The sequence below is a fragment of the Notolepis coatsorum genome, assembly GCF_963971535.1.
Source record: "Notolepis coatsorum genome assembly, chromosome: 13".
Lineage (NCBI taxonomy): Eukaryota > Metazoa > Chordata > Actinopteri > Aulopiformes > Paralepididae > Notolepis > Notolepis coatsorum.
The window spans coordinates 40,753,888-40,778,508 of NC_140177.1; the positions used below are offsets into that span (position 1 = coordinate 40,753,888).

The following is a 24,621-nucleotide window of genomic DNA, read 5'->3' on the forward strand; positions in this document are numbered from 1 at the left end:
AGTCTGTACTTCTGTATGACAACTAATAAAGAAACTATTTAGAAAAATCCTTCTTTGTGTTATACAGAGTGAAGCATTTTTCACGATGCAGGGGGACTTTGCACAATGTGCAAAAATATCTGGTCTCACCCCTGAGGCCATGCCTAAGGCAGACCCGACATTTCCTACATGGTAGCTTTTGCTTGGGGGTGGCTTTGTACGCCACCATTACATGTTTCCCAAAGCCACCCACTAATCTGCTCTGCGGGTCCCCCGGTGGGGCCCTAGGGTCGCGCTGCCTGTCACGCCTCACCTGCTCAGCCCCTGCCTCCTCCTCACCCCCACCGCCGCCCTCCTCCTCTGCCACCCCAGGAATCTTCAACTCCTCAGCCCCTGTGTAGGTCCGCGCCACAGCCCTGGTGTACCGGAAGAGGTTGTGATAATACCCTTGTGGATGCCTGGTTTTGTACAAGACAAAAGAGTTGAACATACATATTTGGATCAGATACAGCACAAACTTTTTGGTCCACTTTCCAGTCTTACGTGTACACGGATAGTACGCGAGGTTCTGATCCAGCTGGTCGACTCCTTTCATATGGCGGTTATAACACATGATGGTTGACGGCTTGAGCATCTCCACCCTCACTGCTTTGCCCTTCTTCTGCTTCTGCCACACTTTTGCCATTTCCATGGTGTCCTCATGGAAGCTGGTGATCGTCTTCACGATCCTTTTATCACGCCATGCCACGATCATGACCTGCTTGTTGTTGACAGCAATGCGCTCCCCCACACCGATGTCAGCATTGGTCAGGTTCTTGATGATGGCTGGCTCCCCCCGGTGCTTCCTGAGAGTACCACAGACGTCGGTCCTCAACTGTCGGAGCCTGGCGCACATGCTAACGGAGTTATAGAAATTGTCCATGTATAAAGAATGCCCTGCGCCGGCCAAACGTCCAAGCAGACCGACGACCGTGTCCCCCAGGTTCGCGCCATCCCGGCAATATGGCTTGAAGGCGAAGCAATATCCTGTGCGTGATTCGCACAGGAAGTATGACTTGATGCCATACCGGGTTGGCTTGTTGGGGTTGTAGACACGGAAAGCCAGGCGGCCTCGCCATGCCATCATCCCCTCGTCAATGGCGAGCTCACGTTCGGGCTGGTACAGTTCCTTGCACCTCATGTTGACATGGTCGACTACAGGGCGTACCTTACATAGTTTGTCTCTCACATCTAGGGATGTGTTGTCTGCAAAGTGGAGGAAGCGCCAGATCAACTCATAACGGTTGCGTGACATGGTGGCTGAGTAGAATGGTGTGAACATCGTGGTCCAAAACATGTCCATGCGAGGCTTCCAAAGGACACTGCTCAGGAAGATCAGTCCAAGGAACTGCTTCAGCTCCTTCAATGTGAGGGCCTTCCAAACCAGTGCCCTGCTACTGGTTAGCGTGGGATCCAGCCGGGCAATGAACTGATCCGCGTAGAGGTTGGTCTGGGCAACAATGGCGTTGAGAAAGTCATCTGTCAGGAACAGATCTAGCCATTTTGCAGGCCGGTGCGAATTCAGTGCCGCGGCGTCCTGGAGCAACCCCGGTTGGGATGTGAAGGGGATCCTACGAGGCACCCAGCCCTCACGAGACCAGGCATTCTCCTGGTCCTGACGGCTCGCCGACCTGCTCTTCGCTCCGCGTCGCACACCACGACCTGTCAATTATACAAATATACAATTATCATAACACCCCTACTGTAGACAAACATTCATATACCACGTAGTTACAAACTGTGTGTGAGTGAATGAGTGAGTGTGTGTGGGGTTCAGATGTCAGAGCTGGACGTGGTGTGGGGGTCAGAGGTCAGAGCTGGAAGTGGTGTGCAGAGTGAGGCCAACTTACCGCTCTTAGATGTGCGCTTCCGCCCTGCAACGGGTTCCGGAATGTCCCGACTATCATCCAGTTCTAGAATCACATGATGTAATACATTACAATAGGGCAATGTATTGTCCTTTTATTTACATGATATATATATATATATAGCATTATGTGTTATATTTTATGTACAATCACCTGCAGGAGTAGACTGTGATGCTCTGTCGTGTGGGCCATTGTCAGTCTCTGTGTCACTCTCTGCTCCAGAATCTGAATTGAATTCATTCAGTAAGTAAGTCTCATAAAACACAATAGTAATACATTTACATACATGAATGCAGTTAGTACATACCCAAGTAGGTGGGTGTACCACCACCTGACGCTGAGTCGGTATCGGATCCTGTAATGCACAGAAAATAAATCAGCTGTCTTCGAAACTAGGAGTTTGCATATGTAGCCTAGCTGTGAGATGGTCTGCTGCAGCTGTTGGTATGGCTTCTTCTACTAATAGATGGCAGGCCGAGTGTGTCTAAAGTGAACTTGATTGATCTGTGTTGGGAGACTACACAATTCTTTGTGTGTGATATCTAGTTATTATGTTGAGTCAAAATCCGTTTGTTGGGCAGCCGTTTTGTGGTCATCGTTGTTCGTAATCTTACATTTAAATTAAATGTTTGCTCATGCATATCTTTGGACACCTCTAGCTGATAAACCAATCAGGATACAGAAACGGGAATTAAGGACCCCAACATGGAGAATGGATCTGACTGGAACGCTAGCTATGTCTGGATTATACATTGCAACATGACAGTAAATACTATTCTAATAAAAGGTTCAAAACTATGTTCAACTTGTGTATTGTTTTGTTACTATAAGATTGTATTTCGCACTGTATTAAGCCATACCGACGTCACAGATGAGCTTGCTAGCCATTAGATGGTTAACGTGATATTAACGTTAGATCTATCCGACCACAATTTGATTCCAAGTTTTTACATACCTCACTTTGTTGGTCTCTCACGAAAGTCTTTCTCTGGACTGCATCCCCTTAACAATTGTGTGTATTGAGCTGTACTGTCTTTTTCTGGACACTTTTGTATCACAAACAGTACTGTATTTGCAAATCTGATATGTCATAAATGTATAGATGTAGCAGTACTGTCTATCTGTATGTCATGTATGTCATATATGTTATGATGAATTGAAAATGGGGGACCCTGATGTAAACAAGACGAAAGTCTTTCTCTGGTCTGCATCCCCTTAACAATTGTATGTATTGAGCTGTACTGTACTGTACCCATTCTGCAATCTGTTAATACACTTTTCAATCAATCAATTGAATTGCTCAGAATTTTAAATTATGTCCCCATTAGGATATAATAATATTAATATTATTCCCCAGTATGACACAATAAACACCGAATGAATGCCCCCCCCCCCATAAAAACATACTGCCAAATTACCCCCATGGTGTTGTTGAAGACACTGTACCACCACAATAGTCAGGAATTGAGAAAAAGAAAATGCAACTTCAGCCTCACGCTGCTCCAACTTTCTTCCAGCATCGTGATATTGTAATATTCTTACATCCACTCGGACCATGAACAAACAAAAAAGGTGTTGAGAAAGACAGCGAACACTACAGAAAAGAGGAACTTGGGGATTGAATGGAGAAATTAAGTAAGAGATGTAAAGATTATGCATTACAATTGATGATTAATCAACAATAATGGAAAACCAAACTATTCTTGCTCTTTACCATTTTTTGTTTTTCTTCCCTTCCACCCTCATCTCAAACAGTTGGCGTGAACAAATAATACTAGAGACAGAATGAGTTTTGCTTCTTTTTTTGGTTTTTCTTTTAATCAGTGAAATATATTCCCATCCATATCCCTAACTTTGTGATTTTTACATACTGATCAGACGGAGGCAGAATAGCCTGCACATACATCAATGCATCTCTTGTAAGATATGAATTGCGGCATACATTTTCCCAGACATGGTGCTGTTGGCGTCAAGCACAGGAGGTGAGGGGTGGATTGTCACCACCTGTTTAGCTAGGGCAGAGCGCATGTAGAGGGCATAGAAGAACCAGACGAGGCTGAAGATGCACAGGCCGATGGAGATGTTGATGAACACTTTGTCCATGTCAACCTTCTTCTTCTCCTTGCGGTGCAAGGCAGCAGGATTCTCCTCTTTCCTCTGGAGGGGAGCAGCTTCATCGGTCACCACCCTCTTCCTCTGCCTTCCCATCCTGCCCACTGGAGCTGAGTGGAGAAGTGCAGAAGAGAAGATGTTTAGGTTCAAAGGGACAGTCAATGGCATGCTTGAGGAAGACCGGTAAGGTCGAAACGTTGCATCTACTGCCTTTTTTGTTTATTAAAATCACCTTGGAACTACAAGTGAGTTGCGAGCCCCGCTTTGTTCTTATGTATTACTGTTTTTACAGTTTGGCTCAGCACCAACAAACGGAGGATGTGCGTTATTTATTTTTTCTGACTGTTCAAATAAATAACATGTTATTTTCACGCTTGTTATTGTGTTATAAATGTTGATTGATTGATTGAAAACGTTATTAACAGATTGCAGAATGGGTACAGTACAGTACAGCTCAATACACACAATTGTTAAGGGGATGCAGACCAGAGAAAGACTTTCATCTTGTTTACATCAGGGTCCCCCATTTTCAATTCATCATAACATATGACATACATGACATACAGATAGACAACTTGTAAACAACAAGAAAAACAACAGCACAGGGACCATCCAATATCAAACTATTGTTAAGGGGATGCAGACCAGAGAAAGACGTTTGTCTTGTTTACATCAGGGCCCCCCATTTGTAATTCATAGTGACAACAGCATCTAAAACAATATATTTATATATTGGAAGAGTATATTTATGAGACAGTATATTTTGTACATATGTAACGGTTGTGACAACGTCACCTCAAACTTCTAACGTCACGGGCAACAACACAGACCGCTATACCATAGTGTAACACACAGCAAGAATGTGAAACAAGTTACTATTATTAGTATTGGGTTAGAGTTGTTTGATTTCCACTAACGTAATGTTAGATTGCTATCTGAGAAAGTTAAAATGCTAACGTAACGTTAGTCTATGTGAGCTGGCTACAACATTTTCCAATGTGTAATCGGAAGTCAAAACGGACTGCATATAAACTGCTGATGACTCATAACTTCCTATCACGTTTGAATAATGCTGTAAAGTTAAGTAAAAATGCATTTCAATAGTAATGTATATGAATTGAGAGCTTACCGATGCAGAGCTAAATCCACTGTTGTCAACAGACGAGACGCAATATTTACTTCCTAGTTCCGGAGCTGGAGGAATGTCATTGGGAGAAATCAAGTCACTTGACATTGTAACGCGTTTTGATTGGTTCCGCAGCAACGCCCCTTTTCACAAACGTAGGTAGTTTTTAGCTTATCAAGACATTAATTTTCATAAAGATATGACCCAAAAACCGTTGCCAACAAACGGAAATGTGTTATTATTAGGGCTGGGCGATATGGCCTAAATATGATATCACGATATTTTCTGACCTTTCGGCGATACACGATACACATCACGATGTTTTTCTTTTTTACCCCAAACAATTCATTATGAGGCTTACCAAGACAGTATTTGATTTTGCAAGCTAACATTAAAGACAAAATAAAATACCCATGCATTTAGCATTTTTATATTATATATTAGATTTAGATTATTAGATTATATATTGCATATATTTAGCAATGAGATATTATATGATTTAGATATGAAATATGATGAATTGAAAATGGGGGACCCTGATGTAAACAAGACTAAAGTCTTTCTCTGGTCTGCATCCCCTTAACAATTGTATGTATTGAGCTGTACTGTACCCATTCTGCAATATGTTAATAAAGTTTTAAATCAATCAATCAATCAATCAATCAATAGCATTTTAATGAAACTACTGTATATATGTATGTCTCTAAATGTTTTGATGAATTGAAAATGGAGGACCCTTATGTAAAAAAGTCGAAAGTCTTTTTCTGGTCTTCATCCTCCTGTACTGTATTGTACCCATTCTGCAACCCTTTAACAAAGTCTTCACTCATTCATTCTGACGGAAACATATAATTTTGATTGACAGTCGAGTCTGCCAATTACGTCACAGCGCTTGCACCCGCCCTGCTGTTCTTAGCACCAATCGGCAAGCTCCTAGTTTTTTACTTCCTGAATGTCCTGTGGCTGAACAACGTCAACAAAGCTACTAACGTTAGCTCCCCGCGGCCGTCGAGTAGGAGACCAGTGCTCAATAGGATGACTAAATGAGGCATAATGATTTTACTACAACGAATGTTATAATAAAAGCCTTTCCATACATCTGTCTGATTGAAAACTTTATTAACAGACCGCGGAATGGGCATATCTCAGCACGGGCTGAGATATGAACGAGTAACGTGTGGACAGATTGACGCGACACAATCCTCTTGGGCAAAACATCACGATATCCACGATACGTTGAAAAAGTGTATCGTTAATGAACTGTACCCGATATTTATATAATATCGTCATATCGCCCAGCCCTAGTTATTATAGTATATTATGTAGTTCATATTACAATAACATATACTCTCTAAAACCAGATCAATCATTTCACTAACGGAAGCCTCTAGCAACCTTCAGCCCATCGTCTATAAGCTGTAATCAAAAGTACAGCCAACCTCAAGAATGGACACCTCCCTAAGGTGTTCATTTACCACAAATACATCAGGGGTGTTAGCTGTAATACTAGAGACACACACACACACTTTTTGCAAAGACAACTGGGTGACGTCTGATTACAGCGTGTCAGGGGGGCATGCTGAGGCCCCAATTACACAGATAATGAAGCAACATGGCTCACACAACTGTGATGTCACTTGTTCCAGATCTGTAGGCAAATGGAATCTCTCCCTCTCTCTATCTTGCTCTCTCATATATTCACACACACACAATGACACAGATAATGAAGCAACATGGCTCACACAACTGTGATGTCACTTGTTCCAGATCTGTAGGCAAATGGAATCTCTCCCTCTCTCTATCTTGCTCTCTCATATATTCACACACACACACACACACACACACACACACACACACACACACACACACACACACACAGATAATGAAGCAACATGGCTCACACAACTGTGATGTCACTTGTTCCAGATCTGTAGGCAAATGGAATATCTCCCTCTCTCTATCTTGCTCTCTCATATATTCACACACACACACACACACACACACACAATGACACAGATAATGAAGCAACATGGCTCACACAACTGTGATGTCACTTGTTCCAGATCTGTAGGCAAATGGAATCTCTCCCTCTCTCTATCTTGCTCTCTCATATATTCACACACACACACACACACACACACACACACACACACACACACACACACACCCTTGTAAAAACTTGTACTTCAAAGCCCTTGTACTTCAAAGTGATGCAGTCATGACCTCGCCACACACAGATGGCTGAAGCACATGTTGATTTAGAACTAATTTAAAAAATACAAAAGAACTTGGAATTACACTGAATAAAATCTCCAATAATTTAGCTGTTTGAGTTGAATAACAATTTTCCACAAATTCATCGATTTGAAACTGTATTCTCTTTGATGTACTTCAAAGTGATGCATTCTATTGATGTACAACAAGGCCATGCCCTCCCCCCATATAGATGCAGAGCACATGTAGTAGTAGTGACCACATGTAAATCAAGGCCTATAGGACGATCTAATCTCCAATAATTTAGCTGTTTGAGTTGAATAACAAATTTACACGATAGTATATTTCATCGATTTGAACCTGTATGTATATACACAATATTCACATTGCATTCGTCAAAATGAGCTCTCCACTTACCCTGCTCTCGTCGACCACCACCAAGGCCCTTGTCGTGAGATGAATCAGAGTCTATAATAAATAAATTATAACGTTGGTCGGCGAATATACACTATGAAATAAATATGAACATGCATCAAAATGTGCTGTACACTTACCATGGTTATATCTCCTACCAAGATCAAGGTCGTCGGAGGAGGACTCCTGATCTATAATCAATACATACCGGCGTTGGTTGGCGAACTAGCGTTACATATTCACATGGACAGTACAGTATACAATGAATCCATTAGCGTTAGGTAAAGCATTATCAAATATACATGTTTCACACACACAATCACATCAACACGACCTTACCTGGTGGTTTCCAATCGGCGCTGCAGTCCGATTCATGAACAGTTGAATCGCTGTCCGATGAGTCTGAAGAAGACACTGTCTGCACAGCCACCTTCCTCTTCCTCGAACTGCGACGGGGAGATACGCTCCCGGGGCGAGACACGCCGCTGGGCCCAGCGACGGTCTCACGGCGCTGCCCGGTCGGAGCTACCAACGGCCCGGTCGTTGTTGCTGCAACGGGTCCAAACGCCAACTTGGTTTGAACAAACCGATCCTCCGTCGGCCTGTCCCCAAGTTTCTTACCTACACTACGTTTCCTCATACTGAAATAATAATCTAAATGGAACAACTAACTGACCAAACTACTATTACTACTACTACTACAATATACTAACTAGACTACCACTAATCCCTCACAATAGTACTACTAGTTAGCACGACTAGGTACTTCTAAAGCACAGCTGAAACCTTACAATTATTCTGATACTACTACTAATACTGTATAAAACTATAACTATACGACTATACGCTGATCTCAATGTAAATATCTCTCTCAATCTCTCTCTATCTCTCTCCCCAACAAAACCTTGTCGATTCTGGGACGGCGTAAGCTCTTATACCTGCGGTCAGGTATGCTGGCCAATCAAAGATCAGCTTCATTGTAGGCTGCAATATCATTCTATTGGGATACAGTGTTAGAAAATAGGGGGACACTGCCACCTAGTGTAATTTGAGAGGAAATGCAGTTTCCGGTTAAAACCCAAGTCCAAAAGCTCTGCGGTGAAGTTCAGACTGGGAAAATGGAAAAAAGATGTAAACAGATCAAAGACGTGGTACGGCGTCTTTGGCAGAATGAGCATGGCGGGGAATGACGTGGTACGGCGTTTTTGGCGATTAAAGTGTTAATCAATGGGAGGACGAGCACATTTGCGAGCGATTAAACTATATCTTAAATTATGGCTGTGTCTAATACACCCGTCGCTTATCAATGACTTGCTTGCAGTCAACATGTACGAAACGGATTGTTTTTTCATCAGTACATTTCCGTTTTATACCGTTTTGAATAAGAGTATAGTTTGAGATTTCTAGAAAGAAAAAAAGAAAATAGCCATTTACTGGAATACACAAAACACGTAATTTTCCGGCTGATTTATGAATCGTTTTCAAATAAACGCTAGATTATCGAGAGTATTTGTGTTCTTATGCACGATACAAAAGCGGGCTGAAAAATCATTTATTCGTGCTGCGCTCAGCGCCTAACGCCACACACACACGTTGTGAACGCTGTGAAAAACAACTCTGATTAACCCAAAACTGGTAACATAGATTCCCTACCTCAGATCAGATGTTCTGCAAAAGGATGAATCCAATTCCTGATCGCCATTCCAAATATTGATTGCGTTTATTGATCCAACGTTATAGTCCGAAACGCATAATCGAAAGCTGCTCCGAGCCTCGCCAGTGAATCTGGTAACAGACTGCTTGCCAGAGATGGGGAAACCCTGGACCAGAGTTTTTCTCTGATGCACTTTTTCACTCAATCCAATCCAATGATGTGCATTACCATCCGGGAGACGATAGGGGGCGGTATTTGCCCTTTTCGAGCTCGGAGCCATTCCCAATGATAACGTCAGGCTGGACGGATGAAAAATGAATGGATATCCCTAATAAAAGAAATAACGATTAAATAACAAGAAATCTCGTTATTGGCAACCAACGCATGGCGGCCAATAACGAGAAATCTCGTTGTTGGCAACCAATGTGTTAACAGGCCAGACTCCAACCAGCAACCCTCGACACCTGCTGTCCAAACTGCAACATGAAAGAGGGAATATTCCCAGATCTTCCTCAATCTTTCCCTGAGAGTCCACATTACAGTTCTACTTTTGTTTTGATGTGAAAAGTCATGCTGCACTTAGCACTGACTGAGAAAGTACACATACAGTTCTACTTTATAAAATGCTAATTGTAAATATGTTTGTCAATGTTAATAATATGAGAGTCCACATTACAGTTCTACTTTTGTTTTGATGTGAAAAGTGATGCTGCACTTAGCACTGACTGCACTTAGCACTGACTGAGGAAGTACACATTACAGTTCTACTTTATAAAATGCTAATTGTAAATATGTTTGTCAATGTTAATAATATGAGAAAGTCCACATTACAGTTCTACTTTTGTTTTGATGTGAAAAGTGATGCTGCACTTAGCACTGACTGCACTTAGCACTGACTGAGGAAGTCCACATTACAGTTCTACTTTTGTTTTGATGTGAAAAGTGATGCTGCACTTAGCACTGACTGCACTTAGCACTGACTGAGGAAGTACACATTACAGTTCTACTTTATAAAATGCTAATTGTAAATATGTTTGTCAATGTTAATAATATGAGAAAGTCCACATTACAGTTCTACTTTTGTTTTGATGTGAAAAGTGATGCTGCATAAGATGACTGCACTTAGCACCGACTGAGAAAGTACATATTACAGTTCTACTTTGACGTTTTAATGTTGGACCAAAGCATTGCATGTAATTAGAATACAGGCAAATAAGTCATTTAGTTTAAAGTACAATCTTGGCTGTCTTTTTCTCTCAACGCTTCAATAGGTAGATCTTGCCTTCACCAAAAAAAAAGTGATCTTGGGCTTAAAAAGGTTGGTGACCACTGGTTTAAAGCCTCTTCTCTACAGCTAAAGGCTATGATACAAATAAAAACGTCCTCAAACAGCCCTGCTGTTGTTGCCCAAGGAGCTGATATTGTTGCTTTTATCAAATAAGAACATTTTGTTGCCAGATGTGATTTACATTTTTTTTATCAAATCAAATACAAGCATTATAAAAACAAATTTTCAATAAAATATATATTCCATAATCATTCACATAAAGTATATACAGTTTTCCATTATGACTCCCATATAATATTTACATATTATAAATCTGAAGAAGATTCAGTTGATCCCTTTAACAAAATGTTCCTCATTTAATTTCTTAGTTTCTTTTGATCAGGAAAATAAAAGTTAAATGTGGTTTTAGACGACAACCAAAGCAGAGAAATCAACTAAAAGGTGGTTTGTTTCATTTTTGTAAACATTAAACATATGGTATTATACTCCTTAATATAATAATAAGGTTAATACAGGTCTCTGAGGTCCCCAAAACATGTCATTATGCATTCTAGCAGCATCTATATCTGTTTCAGTCCTGTGTTTCTGTGTCTTCAAAGGTGAATGCCCACGCCCTGAGCATGCACGTACAGAGGCATCTGGCTTATGAAATTCAGATCAAACTCAAATGTTGCAGATCAAATAAGATCCAGCCATTGCACATCCTATTTCTCGCCTGAAATGTTGTCGGAAACATATTTTAGTAAACCATACAGAAGTAGGGCCGCCCATAATGCAATGAGTGTATTATGATTGGTCAGTCGTTTATATCTGCGTCGACATTGGCAACGGGGTTCCTGTCACAGCTGAACTGCGATAAATTCTTATTTCACATTTTCTCCGTGTGGAGACAAACCCCTCACTGTGTAAAAACAATATAAAACACAGGGAAAGGACATTTTCTACAACCTGTTCCCTGATACTCGATAGCCAGATATCCAGTTCACCAGGTGTGATGTGAATGGAACACATAGAAACTAAACTCCATATTCTCTCCTTTTAAACAGAAACCAGTCTGTTCTAAACAGATTCCCAGCTGTAAAGGATATGGGTAAAAACATCAAAAGATTTTTGTATGTTCATTTGAACGCTATCGCCACATAATAAACAAGTCGATCAATTTACCAGAAAAATCTGAACGCTGTCCTTGTTAAATGTTACTCCCAGGTCTATGTTATTTATCAAGAATCTCAAAGTGCTGATCTGAGACCAGTCGTAGTGAGGTGTATATGGTCATGTGACCTCGGCAGTGTGATCTTAGTTCGGTGTCCCTGTTCTTAGAAGTTTGATAAATACAGGCCCACCTGATGTAGTGTTTACGACCCTGTTTGGATCCTGACTATAAACTGAAGTAACTAAATAAAATAATCCAACTGAGAAGTAACTGTTGGTAGGTCCAGGGTTGGAAACAGTGCTTACATATTTCACGCAGGTAAAATTCTATTACCGTAATTCACCTACATTTACTAAGGAGACAGAGTTAAGAGTACTTGCCTTGGAATTTACTTTAGTAAAAGTAAAAGAAGAGCACACTACATTTTTTTATTTTATTTAAATCTTTCTGATTTAGTCTAATATAGTCCCGCCCTCAAAATGCAGTAATTACTGGTATCTAATAATGTGATGGATCATTACTGGTCCACAGTCCCTTTAAGTCCCAGTCATGAATGGCTGTATTTAGTTGTAACTGTTGTTACTAGTCTTATGGATACAAATAAAACTTACTGAAGTAAAAGTAGAAGCAAATGTTGGAACTAAAGTAGAAGTGAAAGAATTTAAAAATTAAGTAGAAGTGAAAAACTTTAAAGTGTTGTTCAAACATCTACTCCAGTAACTGGAGTAGGTAGAATTACATATATTCCAGTAACTAGAGTAGTCAGGATTACATCTACTCCAGCTATTTGTCCAAACGAGATGGCTGGTCTGAAGCAGGCAGAACACACATTAGGGGCAGAAGGCACAGTCTCCGGAGGAGAGGAATCCAAGTTTTTTTTTTTTTACTTTCTTTACAAGTGAAATACAAATACTTTTTAAGTGCCGATTTAAGAGACCATTTACGACTGTAGAAGTAGAATTGGATGTCGTCCATTATCAAGTGCATCGTTGTCCACCTCATATTCTATCAGACCTCATATTCTGTCAAACCTCATATTCTATCAGACCTCATATTCTGTCTATCCAGGGTTCCCACACATTGTGAAATGAAATTCAATTACTTTCAAGTACTTTCCAAGCACTATTTTTCATTTTAAATGGTACTTTTAAATGCTGTTTTTATAGAAAAAAATCGAATCCTATATTTATGGCTTAAAACCAATTTCCCACAATTAGTTACACTTTAAATTAAATTCTTTTTTTTTTATCATGGATAAACAAAACTTTCAATGCGAATGGTTGATTTGAATTTCAATTACTTCAATCCTCATGTTTTATCAGACCTCATATTCTATCAGACCTCATATTCTGTCAATCCTCATTCTATCAGACCTTATCTGTCAATCCTCATTCCCCACAAGATGCCCCTCAGCAACACCAGGGAGCCGCTCTCTTAGCAGGTTTAGTAAAGTCTGAAATGTAGTGAAATGAGCGCTCTGGAGAAAGAGTCTATCAGTCTCCTGTTGGCGTCCGTTGTGCGTTGCATCTGTTGTTGTTGCTGTGTGTTCATCATTAGAGACAGTATCCAGTTCAAAAGTCTCCAGGAATCAAAATATTTTTTTTGTTCGTCTCTTAAATGATTGTAAAAAAACAAAACAAAAAAACATTGGGATGTCAGTCTGTTATGTTGTACCTGACAGAATGTTGAGGCTTCCACTGTTTCTTCATGAAAGATAAATCCATAAAAATTATTAAAAAAAATATAGGAATGATCATAATACTGATTGTGATCCTGAGGAAAGAAAGAAGAGAATCAAAGAGACCGGATGATGAAGAGGGTCGATGCCATCATGTGGTCCAGAAGTGTCCAATAAGGATTCAGTACTTCTGTTCTCCAGTTGGAACCCATTCTTATTGGTTCTGAGCGGTGACTCTCCTTTCAGGTGTGTGTTGTCCTGCAATGAATGAGATTCTCTCCAGTGAAGGTAATAATGCTAACCACCCATAACTCTCGGTTTACGGTGTGGAGGCGGGGCTAGTTGACATTAGCTGTGGCGCCGTCGGTTACAGTGTGGAGGCGGGGCTAATTGACATTAGCTGTGGCGCCGTTGGTTATGGTGTGGAGGCGGGGCTAGTTGACATTAGCTGCGGCACCGTTGGTTACGATGTGGAGGCGGGGCTAGTTGACATTAGCTGTGACACCATCAGAGCTCACCTCTGAATCCTCCTGAGAACCAATAAGACCTGAGACCACTGGCAGACCTAGACACACACACACAGAACATTTAGTTTGACAGGGTACAAGGTATTGAGCAATGAACGTACATATATACATACATACATATATACATACAAACACGCAGTTGTAGAACTCACGTTGTCTGATCCTGATTGGCCAGATGAGGATGGTACATAGAGCTATCGTCGCGGCGATAGCCACGCCCCCCGTCACTATGACCATGACGTAATGATAGAACCACACACACGCCGGACAACACACTACTGTTCTAGAGAGAGAGAAAGAGATAGACAGAGAGAGAAAGAGATAGACAGAGAGAGAAAGAGAGAAAAAGGCGGGGGAATAAATCAGATGTAAGATTGAGGACCATGTAGACTCAACCACAGAATAATCAGGTTGTAATATAATGGTTGAGTCACCTTTAACACTTTGGATGCCACGCCCGAGATTTCTCGGGTTTACCCCCCGACCGTTGAATGCCCATCACGAGATTTTTTTTTAATATTTTTTTTTATTAGCGTTCTGAAATCATATTGCATCAAGCGAGCCTACCGTTGGAGATCCAAGCACCGCCGGCGCTCAGATGTGAAAAACCCCTATCGTCTCCCAGATGGTAAATCACCCTTTTGGATTGGACTCAATGAAAGTGAATGGGAGAACGGATTTCTGACTCCACATTTTACTTCTCACTGATGTAACCGGGGTCTACCAGAGTTCATTCTGGAACCTTGGTGCCACGGCGAATATGTGTTATACTGTACACACGGTGGATCAATACAATTATCGATTCTTTTTTAATGGTGATCAGGAATTGGAATATACCATTTGGATACCATCTGATGTCAGGTAAGGAATCTATGTTATCAGTCTTAGGATAATCAGACTCGTTTTCACAGAGATATAAGCGTTTCCACTATATATGTGTGTTTCACTGTAAAAGCCACCAGGAAATAAGAGCAGCGATTATCAGCGCGCGGCACGAGCGTGCGTGCGCACACATATACTATCGATCATCTAGCGTTTATTTGAAAACGATTCATAAATAGGCCGACAAATGACAACGTTCTGGAATATTCCAGTAAAAGACGATTATCATCATAGGGTTGTTTTTTCCGCGAAAACGAGTGATTTTCAAAATGCTATCAAACGGAAATGAAGCGATAAAAAAACAATCTGCCTTGACAATGTTGACTGGAAAATGAGTCTTTGATAAGCGACGGGCAGATTAGACACATAGCCATAATTTAAAACATAGATTAGACGATATTAAGTTAACATTGGAGTGGGTTTGGGCATCAAGGGGGTAAAAAGGAAAACACGGCGTGGCATCCAAAGTGTTAAAGGTATCATCATCAATCATCAATAAAATGTTGTTATATTTATTCATCCAAATAGTTTTGATTTGCAGAGTTTTGGAGATATCTGTTGTGCTGAAAGCTAACAGTTAGCTCACTAAGGAGATGTAAATGTGTTAAAAGCTAACAGTTAGCTCACTAAGGAGATGTAAATGTACTAAAAGCTAACAGTTAGCTCACTAAGGAGATGTAAATGTGTTAAAAGCTAACTGTTAGTTCACTAAGGAGATGTAAATGTATTAAAAGCTAACTGTTAGTTCACTAAGGAGATGTAAATGTGTTAAAAGCTAACTGACAGATATACCAGGTCTGTTGTTAGAGGGGACTGTGTAGTTCCAGGAGGTCTGCTTTTAGTCAGGCAGCCTTTTCCGTGAGAGCAGCCCACACCTGGAACAGTCTGCCAACATGGCTCAGGGAGGATGAAAGATGCATTTAATTTAAATCGAACTTAAAATCATAGTTGAGAGATGGTCAACTGAGGGGTTGTGATGTATTTTAATGTATTTGATGTATTTTAATGTATTTTAGTGTATTGTCATGTGATTTATCAACGGGCTTGTAACCTACTGATTCCTACTGTGTTTTAATTGTTGTACTATGTCTTACTTTTTTCTTTTTTTTTATCTACTTTTTCTCCTCCTTTTTCTGTGATTCTTCTCCCCATCCCAATTTACCTCATGCCAATTCTCCCTCCCCTGTCCTGATCATTGCTCGCATATGCCTCCCACTGGCCGGTTGTAGGGAGGATAGAAGCCTTGCATCACATGTCCCCTCCGATACATGTGGAGGCAGCCTGTCACATCTTTTCACCTGCCAGCAGGACTCTCATTTGGCGAGGAGTAACGTGTAGGAAGCTCACACTGCCCCCACCATTTTCCTGTCTCTGCTGTGCAGGCGCCCCAACCGACCTGTAGGAGTCGCTGTTCACAACGACCAGACTACCACCCTTCGACTTCCTACCCGCTAACTCTGCCAATTGAGTTAGTATGACGGCCGGCCCAAGCCGGAGGCAACGCCGACAGGTGTTGAACCCGGTGTCTCTTGTGTTGGTGACGAGCACAATGTCCGCTGCGCCACCCAGCCGCCTTAATGTCTTACTTATTGTAGTGCTCATGTCACCTGCCCCAGAGACTACAGTTGAAAATGAGCCAACCTGGCTAAACTGGCATATTTACAGTAAAATGTTCCTTAATATGCACTGTCTCTGTATTTTAAACCAATAAATACAAAAATGTGTGTGTGTGTGTGTGTGTGTGTGTGTGTGTGTGTGTGTGTGTGTGTGTGTGTGTGTGTGTGTGTGTGTGTGTGTGTGTGTGTACTAACTGGCAGGGGTGAACAGCCTGGATGACCATCACTGCAGCTCCGTTCGCCACCTTGTCTGTAAAACTCATCGCTCCATAAACAAATGCTCCACTTTGCTATGGAGAGAGAGACAGAGAGAGTGAGAAATAGAGAGACAGAGAAAGAGAGAGACAGATATACAGAGAGAGAGGAGAGATACACACACACACAGAGACAAAGAGAGAGATAGGGAGAGGGAGACCGAGAGAGATAGACAGAGAGAGAGGTGGATGTAAAACAAGAATTAATCCACACACACAAACGCGCACACATCCTACCGTTTGATCAGCTATGAGGTCAGCAGTCATGGACAGTGACATCACCAGGATGGTGGCTGACCCCGCCCCTAGCAAGATGGCCGCCCCGTACACCCGCTGACCCATGTGGTCATCTAGCCACACCCAATAGGAGAAGGCCATGATCAGCAGCAGGCCCAGGAAGTAGGTCATCTGAACAATGGAGGACATTACATTAAAATAGATAACATTACATTAACTCATTGAGCGCCAACAACTAGATATCTCATTTCTGAAAGCCAACGCTTGAGCGCCAAAAACGAGATATCTAGTTTTTTTCTTCCGTTTTCCTTTTTTTTATTATTATTATTCTAAACACTCACGCAGACCTTTGTGAGTCTTCCTGTGGCCTCTGATTAACTTAGAATTGAAATGACGACCGAATCCCGATAGGTGGCAGTATCGCCTACCTTTTGAACTGGGCTAGTTTACTGTGGGGGGGGGGGGGGGGGGGGGGGTGGGTTTGCTCACTCACTGCTGGCCAGATTAGTCGCAGACGGAGTTGAGAGCACTCCAGAGCAATGGCGATCGCGAACTATTGTGAAGAAGACAAAACGATCACACTTATGGATGATAATGTACCTTTTCACCAGACTACATTGGACTCAACACTTCTGGTAGATCATAAAAATACTATAGTCAAACCGACCGAGGACTCGGAGGTAACCTATTCTGCTCCGTGGTATAGTCGGTGCACTCCGATGCACAATAGTAGCCACTACCCTGCGAACTGCAATGCAATGGCGAGCGAACTATTGGAGATTATGAAGAAGAAGACAAAACGATCACACTTATAAGGTGCGTTTTCACCAGACTATGTTGGATTCTAGTATTTTCAAACGGGCTGTTTGGATGTACGTTCCTGGATAACGTTACCCTGGCGCTGCTAACGGGCACCTAACGTTATATTTATTGATCCTGTTCTGATCCAAGACACTTGGAGCAAGAGTGGAGTACCTGCTGACAAAGGTAACATGTATTTTACGTCTATTTTACCGAACCCCATCATAAAACATGCTCCCTGTCTCCCCGTCTCCCTGTGAGTTGCTGTCCCGGAGTGTTGACCGGAGTGTTGACCGGAGTGTCGGACATCCCGTGATGAAGACCAGGAGGATGCGACCCTCTCTGCGTGCCCTCCTGTCTCCCTGTCTCCCTGTCTCCGGCGGTCTCGTAGTGGTGACCGGAGTGCTGGACGTCCCGCGATGATGTCGGGGAGGTTGCAACCTTCTCTGCGCTGCCCCCTATCTCCCTGTCTCCCTGTCTCGGAGCGATGACCGGAGTGTTGAACGTCCCCGTGATTAAGACGGGGAGGACGCAACCCTCTTTGCGCCACCCCTGTGCCTCAAATGGATTCGCTATCAGCTCTATCTTTAATCTTTCAAAATGTTCAGTTGCTATCGCCATCAGCTCCATCTTGAATTTTTCAAAATGTTCAGTTGCTATTGCATGCACTCATCTGTGTTTCACTACACACATGAGTGCATGCTTACCAACTGTCAGTCTGCAACACTACTATCACCGACATCTAAGAAGGGAGATCCCCCCTTGAATGGCCCTTCTAAGGTTTCTCTCCTCCACACTGCCTGTGGTGCATTTTTCCCTATTGTTAGGTTTTAGTGAGTTTTTCCTTACCTTCGCGCGGGGTATGTCTGGGAGTGTTCGCATTGCATTCGGAGGACAACAGCAGAGAGGGTAGGATCTTTTAACTGAATAATACTGTGTACATCATTTTGAAGTGTGTGACTAAATTGTGTTGTGGAAATTGTTTGTAATTAGTTTCACCCAGCTGACAGAAACTGGAGGTGTGGCCTTTGTGCATGTAGTTAAGTGGGCACTTGTGACAGTTTTTCTGCTTAAATACCAGCTTTTTCTCTGTTGGATTCATTCTGAGGACAACAGCAGAGAGGGTAGGATCTTTTAACTGAATAATACTGTGTACATCATTTTGAAGTGTGTGACTAAATTGTGTTGTGGAAATTGTTTGTAATTAGTTTCACCCAGCTGACAGAAACTGGAGGTGTGGCCTTTTGCTGCAGGTGTCACTCATCAGTAATTAGTGATAGTGATTTAAAGACTTGCTGGCTTAGCGTCAGCGAAGCGTCGAGAAACGAAGAGGGACAAAGAGGAGGAGTTTTCCTGGAGTTCTCTGCAAAGGGATCCACCGATCCACCCAGTGCTAAGTACACCATAATCCCATATTTCCCTCCCACTCTGCTATTTCCCTACTATCTCGCTTCCTCCCTACCCCCTTCAACCTCCTCCTACCACTCTTGACACCACAATGTGCCTCATACCTATATCCACAATCTGCTCCTCAAGAACAGAATCAACCCATCCACGCCAGTTTGCTAGCAACCCGGCTAATCTCTCCTACCCTCCTACAGCCACTAATACACCTGTCACAGTACAGGGAGGCTTATGGAATTGTCAATCAGCAGTCAAGAAAGCTGACTTCATTACTGCCTACGCCCATAGTCTAAATCTGCAGCTCCTGGCTCTAACTGAGACCTGGATAACCCCCAATAACTCGTCAACACCTGCAGCATTATCTACAAACTATAACTTCACTCACACACCTCGACCCTCCAGACGGGGTGGAGGCACTGGCCTCATGACATCTCCTTCATGGGCTACAAACCTAACGCAACTCCCAGAACTGTCACTCTCCTCCCTCGAATATCATGCAGTATCTGTCTCTAATCCTTTCAATCTCACCATTGTTACACTCTATCGCCCTCCAGGTCCCCTCGATCACTTCACAGATGAGCTGGACATGCTTCTAAGCTCCTTACCGGAAGATGGTACCCCGCTCCTTCTATTGGGCGACTTCAACCTGCCTGACTCATCTCAGTCGGTCCCAGTGGTCTCCCTCCTACAACAATTTGACCTGACTCCCACTGCCATGCCTCCCACCCACAAAGCAGGCAACTCCTTGGATCTCATATTTTCCCGTAACTCCAGCATCATTAACACCACAGTAACTCCCCTACATGTATCTGACCATTCCTTCATATCCTTCTCACTAACTCTCATGCTTAACCGAAAAGTCTTCACCCCAACTCAAACCGTCTCACTCAGACGCAACCTGCCCTCCCTATCCCCCTCCACCCTCTCCTCTGACATAATATCCGCTCTACCTTTGAGTGACACCTTCTCTGCTCTCCCCACAGAGATGGCAACCTCCACCCTCCTCTCAGCCCTTGCAACCTCCTTCGACAAGCTCTGTCCCCTCGTTGAGAAACCTGCCCGCCGTTCCCCACCCAGTCCATGGCTGACGGATGCAGTGAGAGAACAAAGACAGGTCCTGAGAGCGGCTGAGAGGAAGTATAGAAAGTCACGCCTCACTGCTGACATCGACACATATCACAACCTCTTGTTAACATTCTCCAAAACCATTACTAATGCCAAAGCTTCTTTCTTTCACCATAGGATCGAGGCCTCTGCCAAGAATCTTCGCAAACTGCATGCTACCATGTCCTCCCTCCTCACTCCCCCCCCCCCACCTCCTCCTCCCTCATCTTTTTCTGCCGAAGACTTTGCGATCTTCTTTGAGGAAAAAGTGGAGAACATCCGCAGCTCCTTCTCCCAACCCCCACCCATTCCAAACGCTGAATCGAGAACCTCATCCTTCACTCTGTCATCTTTCTCTCCCATTACAGAAGCAGAGACCCTGACACTGGTAACGTCGAACCGTCCGACTACATGCCAGCTGGACCAGCTACCCTCCCCACTCCTCCAGACCATAGCACCGGACATCCTCCCATTCCTAACTGCAACCATCAACTCCTCACTCAACTCGGGGGTGGTCCCCACCTCCCTAAAACAAGCCAGAGTCACGCCCCTCATAAAAAAACCAACCCTGAACCCCACCGTCATAGCCAACTATCGCCCTGTCTCTCTTCTCTCCTTCCTTTCTAAAACACTTGAACGTGCTGTATCCAACCAACTTACTGCTTATCTCTTACAGAATGACCTCCTAGACCCCAATCAGTCTGGCTTCCGGACTGGCCACTCCACAGAAACGGCCCTCATTGCGGTCACAGAGGCACTTCACTTAGCAAAAGCGAAAGGCCTCTCCTCTGTCCTGATTCTCCTAGATCTATCTGCAGCCTTCGACACAGTCAACCATCAGATCCTCCTCGCGGCCCTCGCAGGAATGGGAGTGGCTGGATCTGCGCTGACATGGCTGACATCATACCTCAATGACCGCTCCTACCAAGTGTCATGGAGAGGGACTCTGTCGGCCACCCGCCCCCTCCGGACGGGTGTCCCCCAGGGCTCGGTCCTAGGACCCCTTCTCTTCTCCCTCTACACTAAATCACTGGGTAACATTATCACGTCTCATGGCTTCTCATATCATTGTTATGCCGATGATACTCAACTCTTCCTCTCCTTCCCTCCCTCAGATATCCACGTCTCTGAGCGGATCTCGGCCTGTCTGTCCGACATCTCCGCCTGGATGACGACCAACCACCTCAAACTGAACCTAAGCAAAACAGAATTGCTCCACCTGCCGGCCAAATCCTCCCCCCTGACCGACCTCTCCATCACAGTCGAGAATGCAGCTGTGACCGCGTCGCCGACCGCCAAGAACCTTGGTGTTGTCCTCGACGACCAGTTGAACTTCTCTGCTCACATCGCAGCGACAACCAGAACCTGCAGATTCCTCCTGAGCAACGTCAGAAGGATACGCCCCTTCCTGACAAAAGAAGCCACCCAACTCCTCGTCCAATCAACAGTCATCTCCCGCCTCGACTACTGCAACGCACTGCTAGCTGGCCTCCCGGCCACTGCCACCAAGCCTCTTCAACTCATTCAAAATGCAGCGGCCCGCCTGATCTCAAACCTACCGAAGTCGGCCCATGTCACCCCACTTCTTAGGGACCTGCACTGGCTCCCCATTGCTGCACGTATCCGCTTCAAGGCCCTCGACCTAGCATACCGTGCGGCAAAGGGAACCGCTCCCGCCTACCTCCGGTCAATGGTCTCTAACTACACACCCTCAAGACCCCTACGCTCTGCATCTTCTGGCCGCCTCAGATCTACTCCTATCCAAGCTCCCGGAGGGTCATCAAAGAGAAGCCGCCTATTCTCAGTCCTTGCCCCACAATGGTGGAATGAACTACCCATCCCAGTTAGGACAGCCGAATCCCGTCCAATCTTTCGCCGTCGACTAAAGACTCACTTCTTCAACCATTATCTGAAATGATAAAAAAAAAAAAAAAAAAATCTAACCCCGACTAACCTTAATGTCATGCACTTGTCCTAATAAACTAACCTACACTGTAACACGCAACACTTTGATGAACATTGTTACTCAGCTGATAGAGTTATACCCTTCTTGCTGTCTTGTCGCACAGAACTTGTAAGTCGCTTTGGATAAAAGCGTCAGCTAAATGACTAAATGTAAATGTAAAATGTAAATTCATTTATTTGCATTTATTTAAAATTTGTTGGACCTTATGGTGTTCTTATTTTGTTCTTGACTTATTGTTATGTTTCTTCTTGATTTGTTTAAAGAAGACTTGTCCGGCCCATGGGGACATTAACGTGTGTTGTCGGGCCTTACAAATAAATTTGATTTGATTTTGTAATGATAGCAGCGTCGGAAAAATGACCCCCCCCCCTTGATGGCTTTGTGAAGAAACATAATATGGTCGTGTTTACCTTTGACCTGGAAATAATATAGGTTTCAGGCTAGGGGGGTCCGAGGGCATGATAAACGCATATAAATTTGGAAATTTTTGATTACTGAATAGTGTATTGTGTATGTGGCTCCCGTTGAGGTCCTGGGGTGTCGCAATTATGCCACAACATGTGGAACGCCCTACCCACAGCCGTAAAAAGATGTGAATCCCTACCCACATTCAAAACCGCTCTTAAAGAGCACCTACGGAAGGCTGCAATTCGAAACTGCCACCTATCGGGATTCGATCATCATTTCAATTCGAATTCACTCAGAGGTACCAGGATCACACAACAAGTTTAGTTAGTATAATAATAATAATAAAACTCGTTTTTGGCGTTCAATGAGTTAAAATAAATAACATTACATTAGACTAGATAACATTACATTAAAATAGATAACATTACATTAGACTAGATAACATTACATTAGCCTAGATAACATTACATTAGACTAGATAACATTACGTTAGACTAGATAACATTATGTTAGCCTAGATAACATTACGTTAGACTAGATAAAATTACGTTAGACTAGACAACATTGTGATCATGTGACTCACAGATGTACCAATCAGACGGCTGATCGGCTTCATGATGAAGGAAGAGATAAATCCACTCAGATACATCACCAGAGGAATGGTGGCTATGAACTTCTGATAAAGAGACATAGAGAGAGAGAGAAATAGATCATCAAAGGAATGGTTGCTATGAACTTCTGATAGAGAGACATAGAGAGAGAGAAATAGATCATCAAAGGAATGGTTGCTATGAACTTCTGATAGAGAGACTTAGAGAGAGAGCGACAGAGATAGAAATACATCATCAGAGGAATGGCTGCTATGAACTTCTGATAGAGACTTAGAGAGAGAGCGACAGAGAGAGATAAATACATCATCAGAGGAATGGTTGTTATGAACTTCTGATAGAGAGACTTAGAGAGAAAAGAAAGAGCTCTCATCATTATGAGTATATGTGTGTATATGGTGCGTGTGTGTGTATTTATGGTGTGTGTGTGTGTATATGGTGTGTGTGGTGCATGCGTGTGTATGGTATGTGTATGGCATGTGTGTGTGTGTGTGTGTTACCTTGGGCAGTTCCAGTGTATTAATGAGATACATGGAGATGTAGCTCTGAGACAGATTTACTATTAACCTGGTACACATATAGAGAGCAGCCACCTAGAGAGAGAGAGAGAGAGAGAGAGAGAGAGGATGAAGAGATGGAGGACAAGGAGAAAGAAATTGAAAGAGAGCAAGAAGGTGATAGAGAGGATGGAGGGACAGAAAGACTGATCTTAAAGGTCCCATGTCTTATAAATGGCCTTTTCCAGTGTTTAGCATTGTTTTCTAGCAATGTGGGGTTGTATCAATGTGGTCTGTGTCTCTAATTCTCATTTTGGCGTATCAGTCCAGTTCACATGTCACAAGATCCTCCCCCATTGAACTAAGCCATTCTGCATTTTACACACAATCGCGAGGAGCCGCTCACACAGCGCACACGCACGCACGGATCTATTGCTTATGGGCGAAGCCCAGCCCAAAACAGCTTGAAATCTTGAAGTGGAAAAATGCTGCTTTAGGCTGCGGTTACACTAGGGCCAGTTTTCGTTTTCAGTTTTATGTTTCAGTTTCGTTTTTCAGAACGCTACGTAATGGCAGGCAAGTTAGACATCGTTTTGCCTCCTGAGCACAGTGATGTATATACATGTAGTACAATGCCAAAGCAGTAGGTGGCGATATAGTTCAAACATGAAGGCCATTTTCAACCAATCAGCAAAGTTGAACGTGCCAATACAATTCCTGCTAAAAAACAACAATCCACCATCTTTAAATACCTCGCGTGAGCCATTTAGCCAACGTAGCATTTATTTTTCA

At 43.0% G+C, this 24,621-nt stretch overlaps 1 protein-coding gene across 1 annotated transcript in view; it reads right to left on the bottom strand.

Moving 5' to 3' along the window:
• Positions 1 to 12,698: 12,698 nt before the first annotated feature.
• LOC311239037 (major facilitator superfamily domain-containing protein 12-like) overlaps positions 12,699 to 24,621 on the bottom strand; it is a 40,962-nt gene continuing 29,039 nt past the window's right edge. Inside the window, exons 7-12 of the mRNA XM_084327263.1 lie at positions 23,833 to 23,925; positions 23,308 to 23,400; positions 17,042 to 17,212; positions 16,746 to 16,840; positions 14,205 to 14,335; positions 12,699 to 14,090 (exon numbers count right to left, since the gene is read on the bottom strand). Coding sequence (XP_084183389.1) covers positions 14,008 to 14,090; positions 14,205 to 14,335; positions 16,746 to 16,840; positions 17,042 to 17,212; positions 23,308 to 23,400; positions 23,833 to 23,925 — 666 coding nt within the window. The 3' untranslated portion in view covers positions 12,699 to 14,007. The remainder of the gene's footprint in view (positions 14,091 to 14,204; positions 14,336 to 16,745; positions 16,841 to 17,041; positions 17,213 to 23,307; positions 23,401 to 23,832; positions 23,926 to 24,621) is intronic.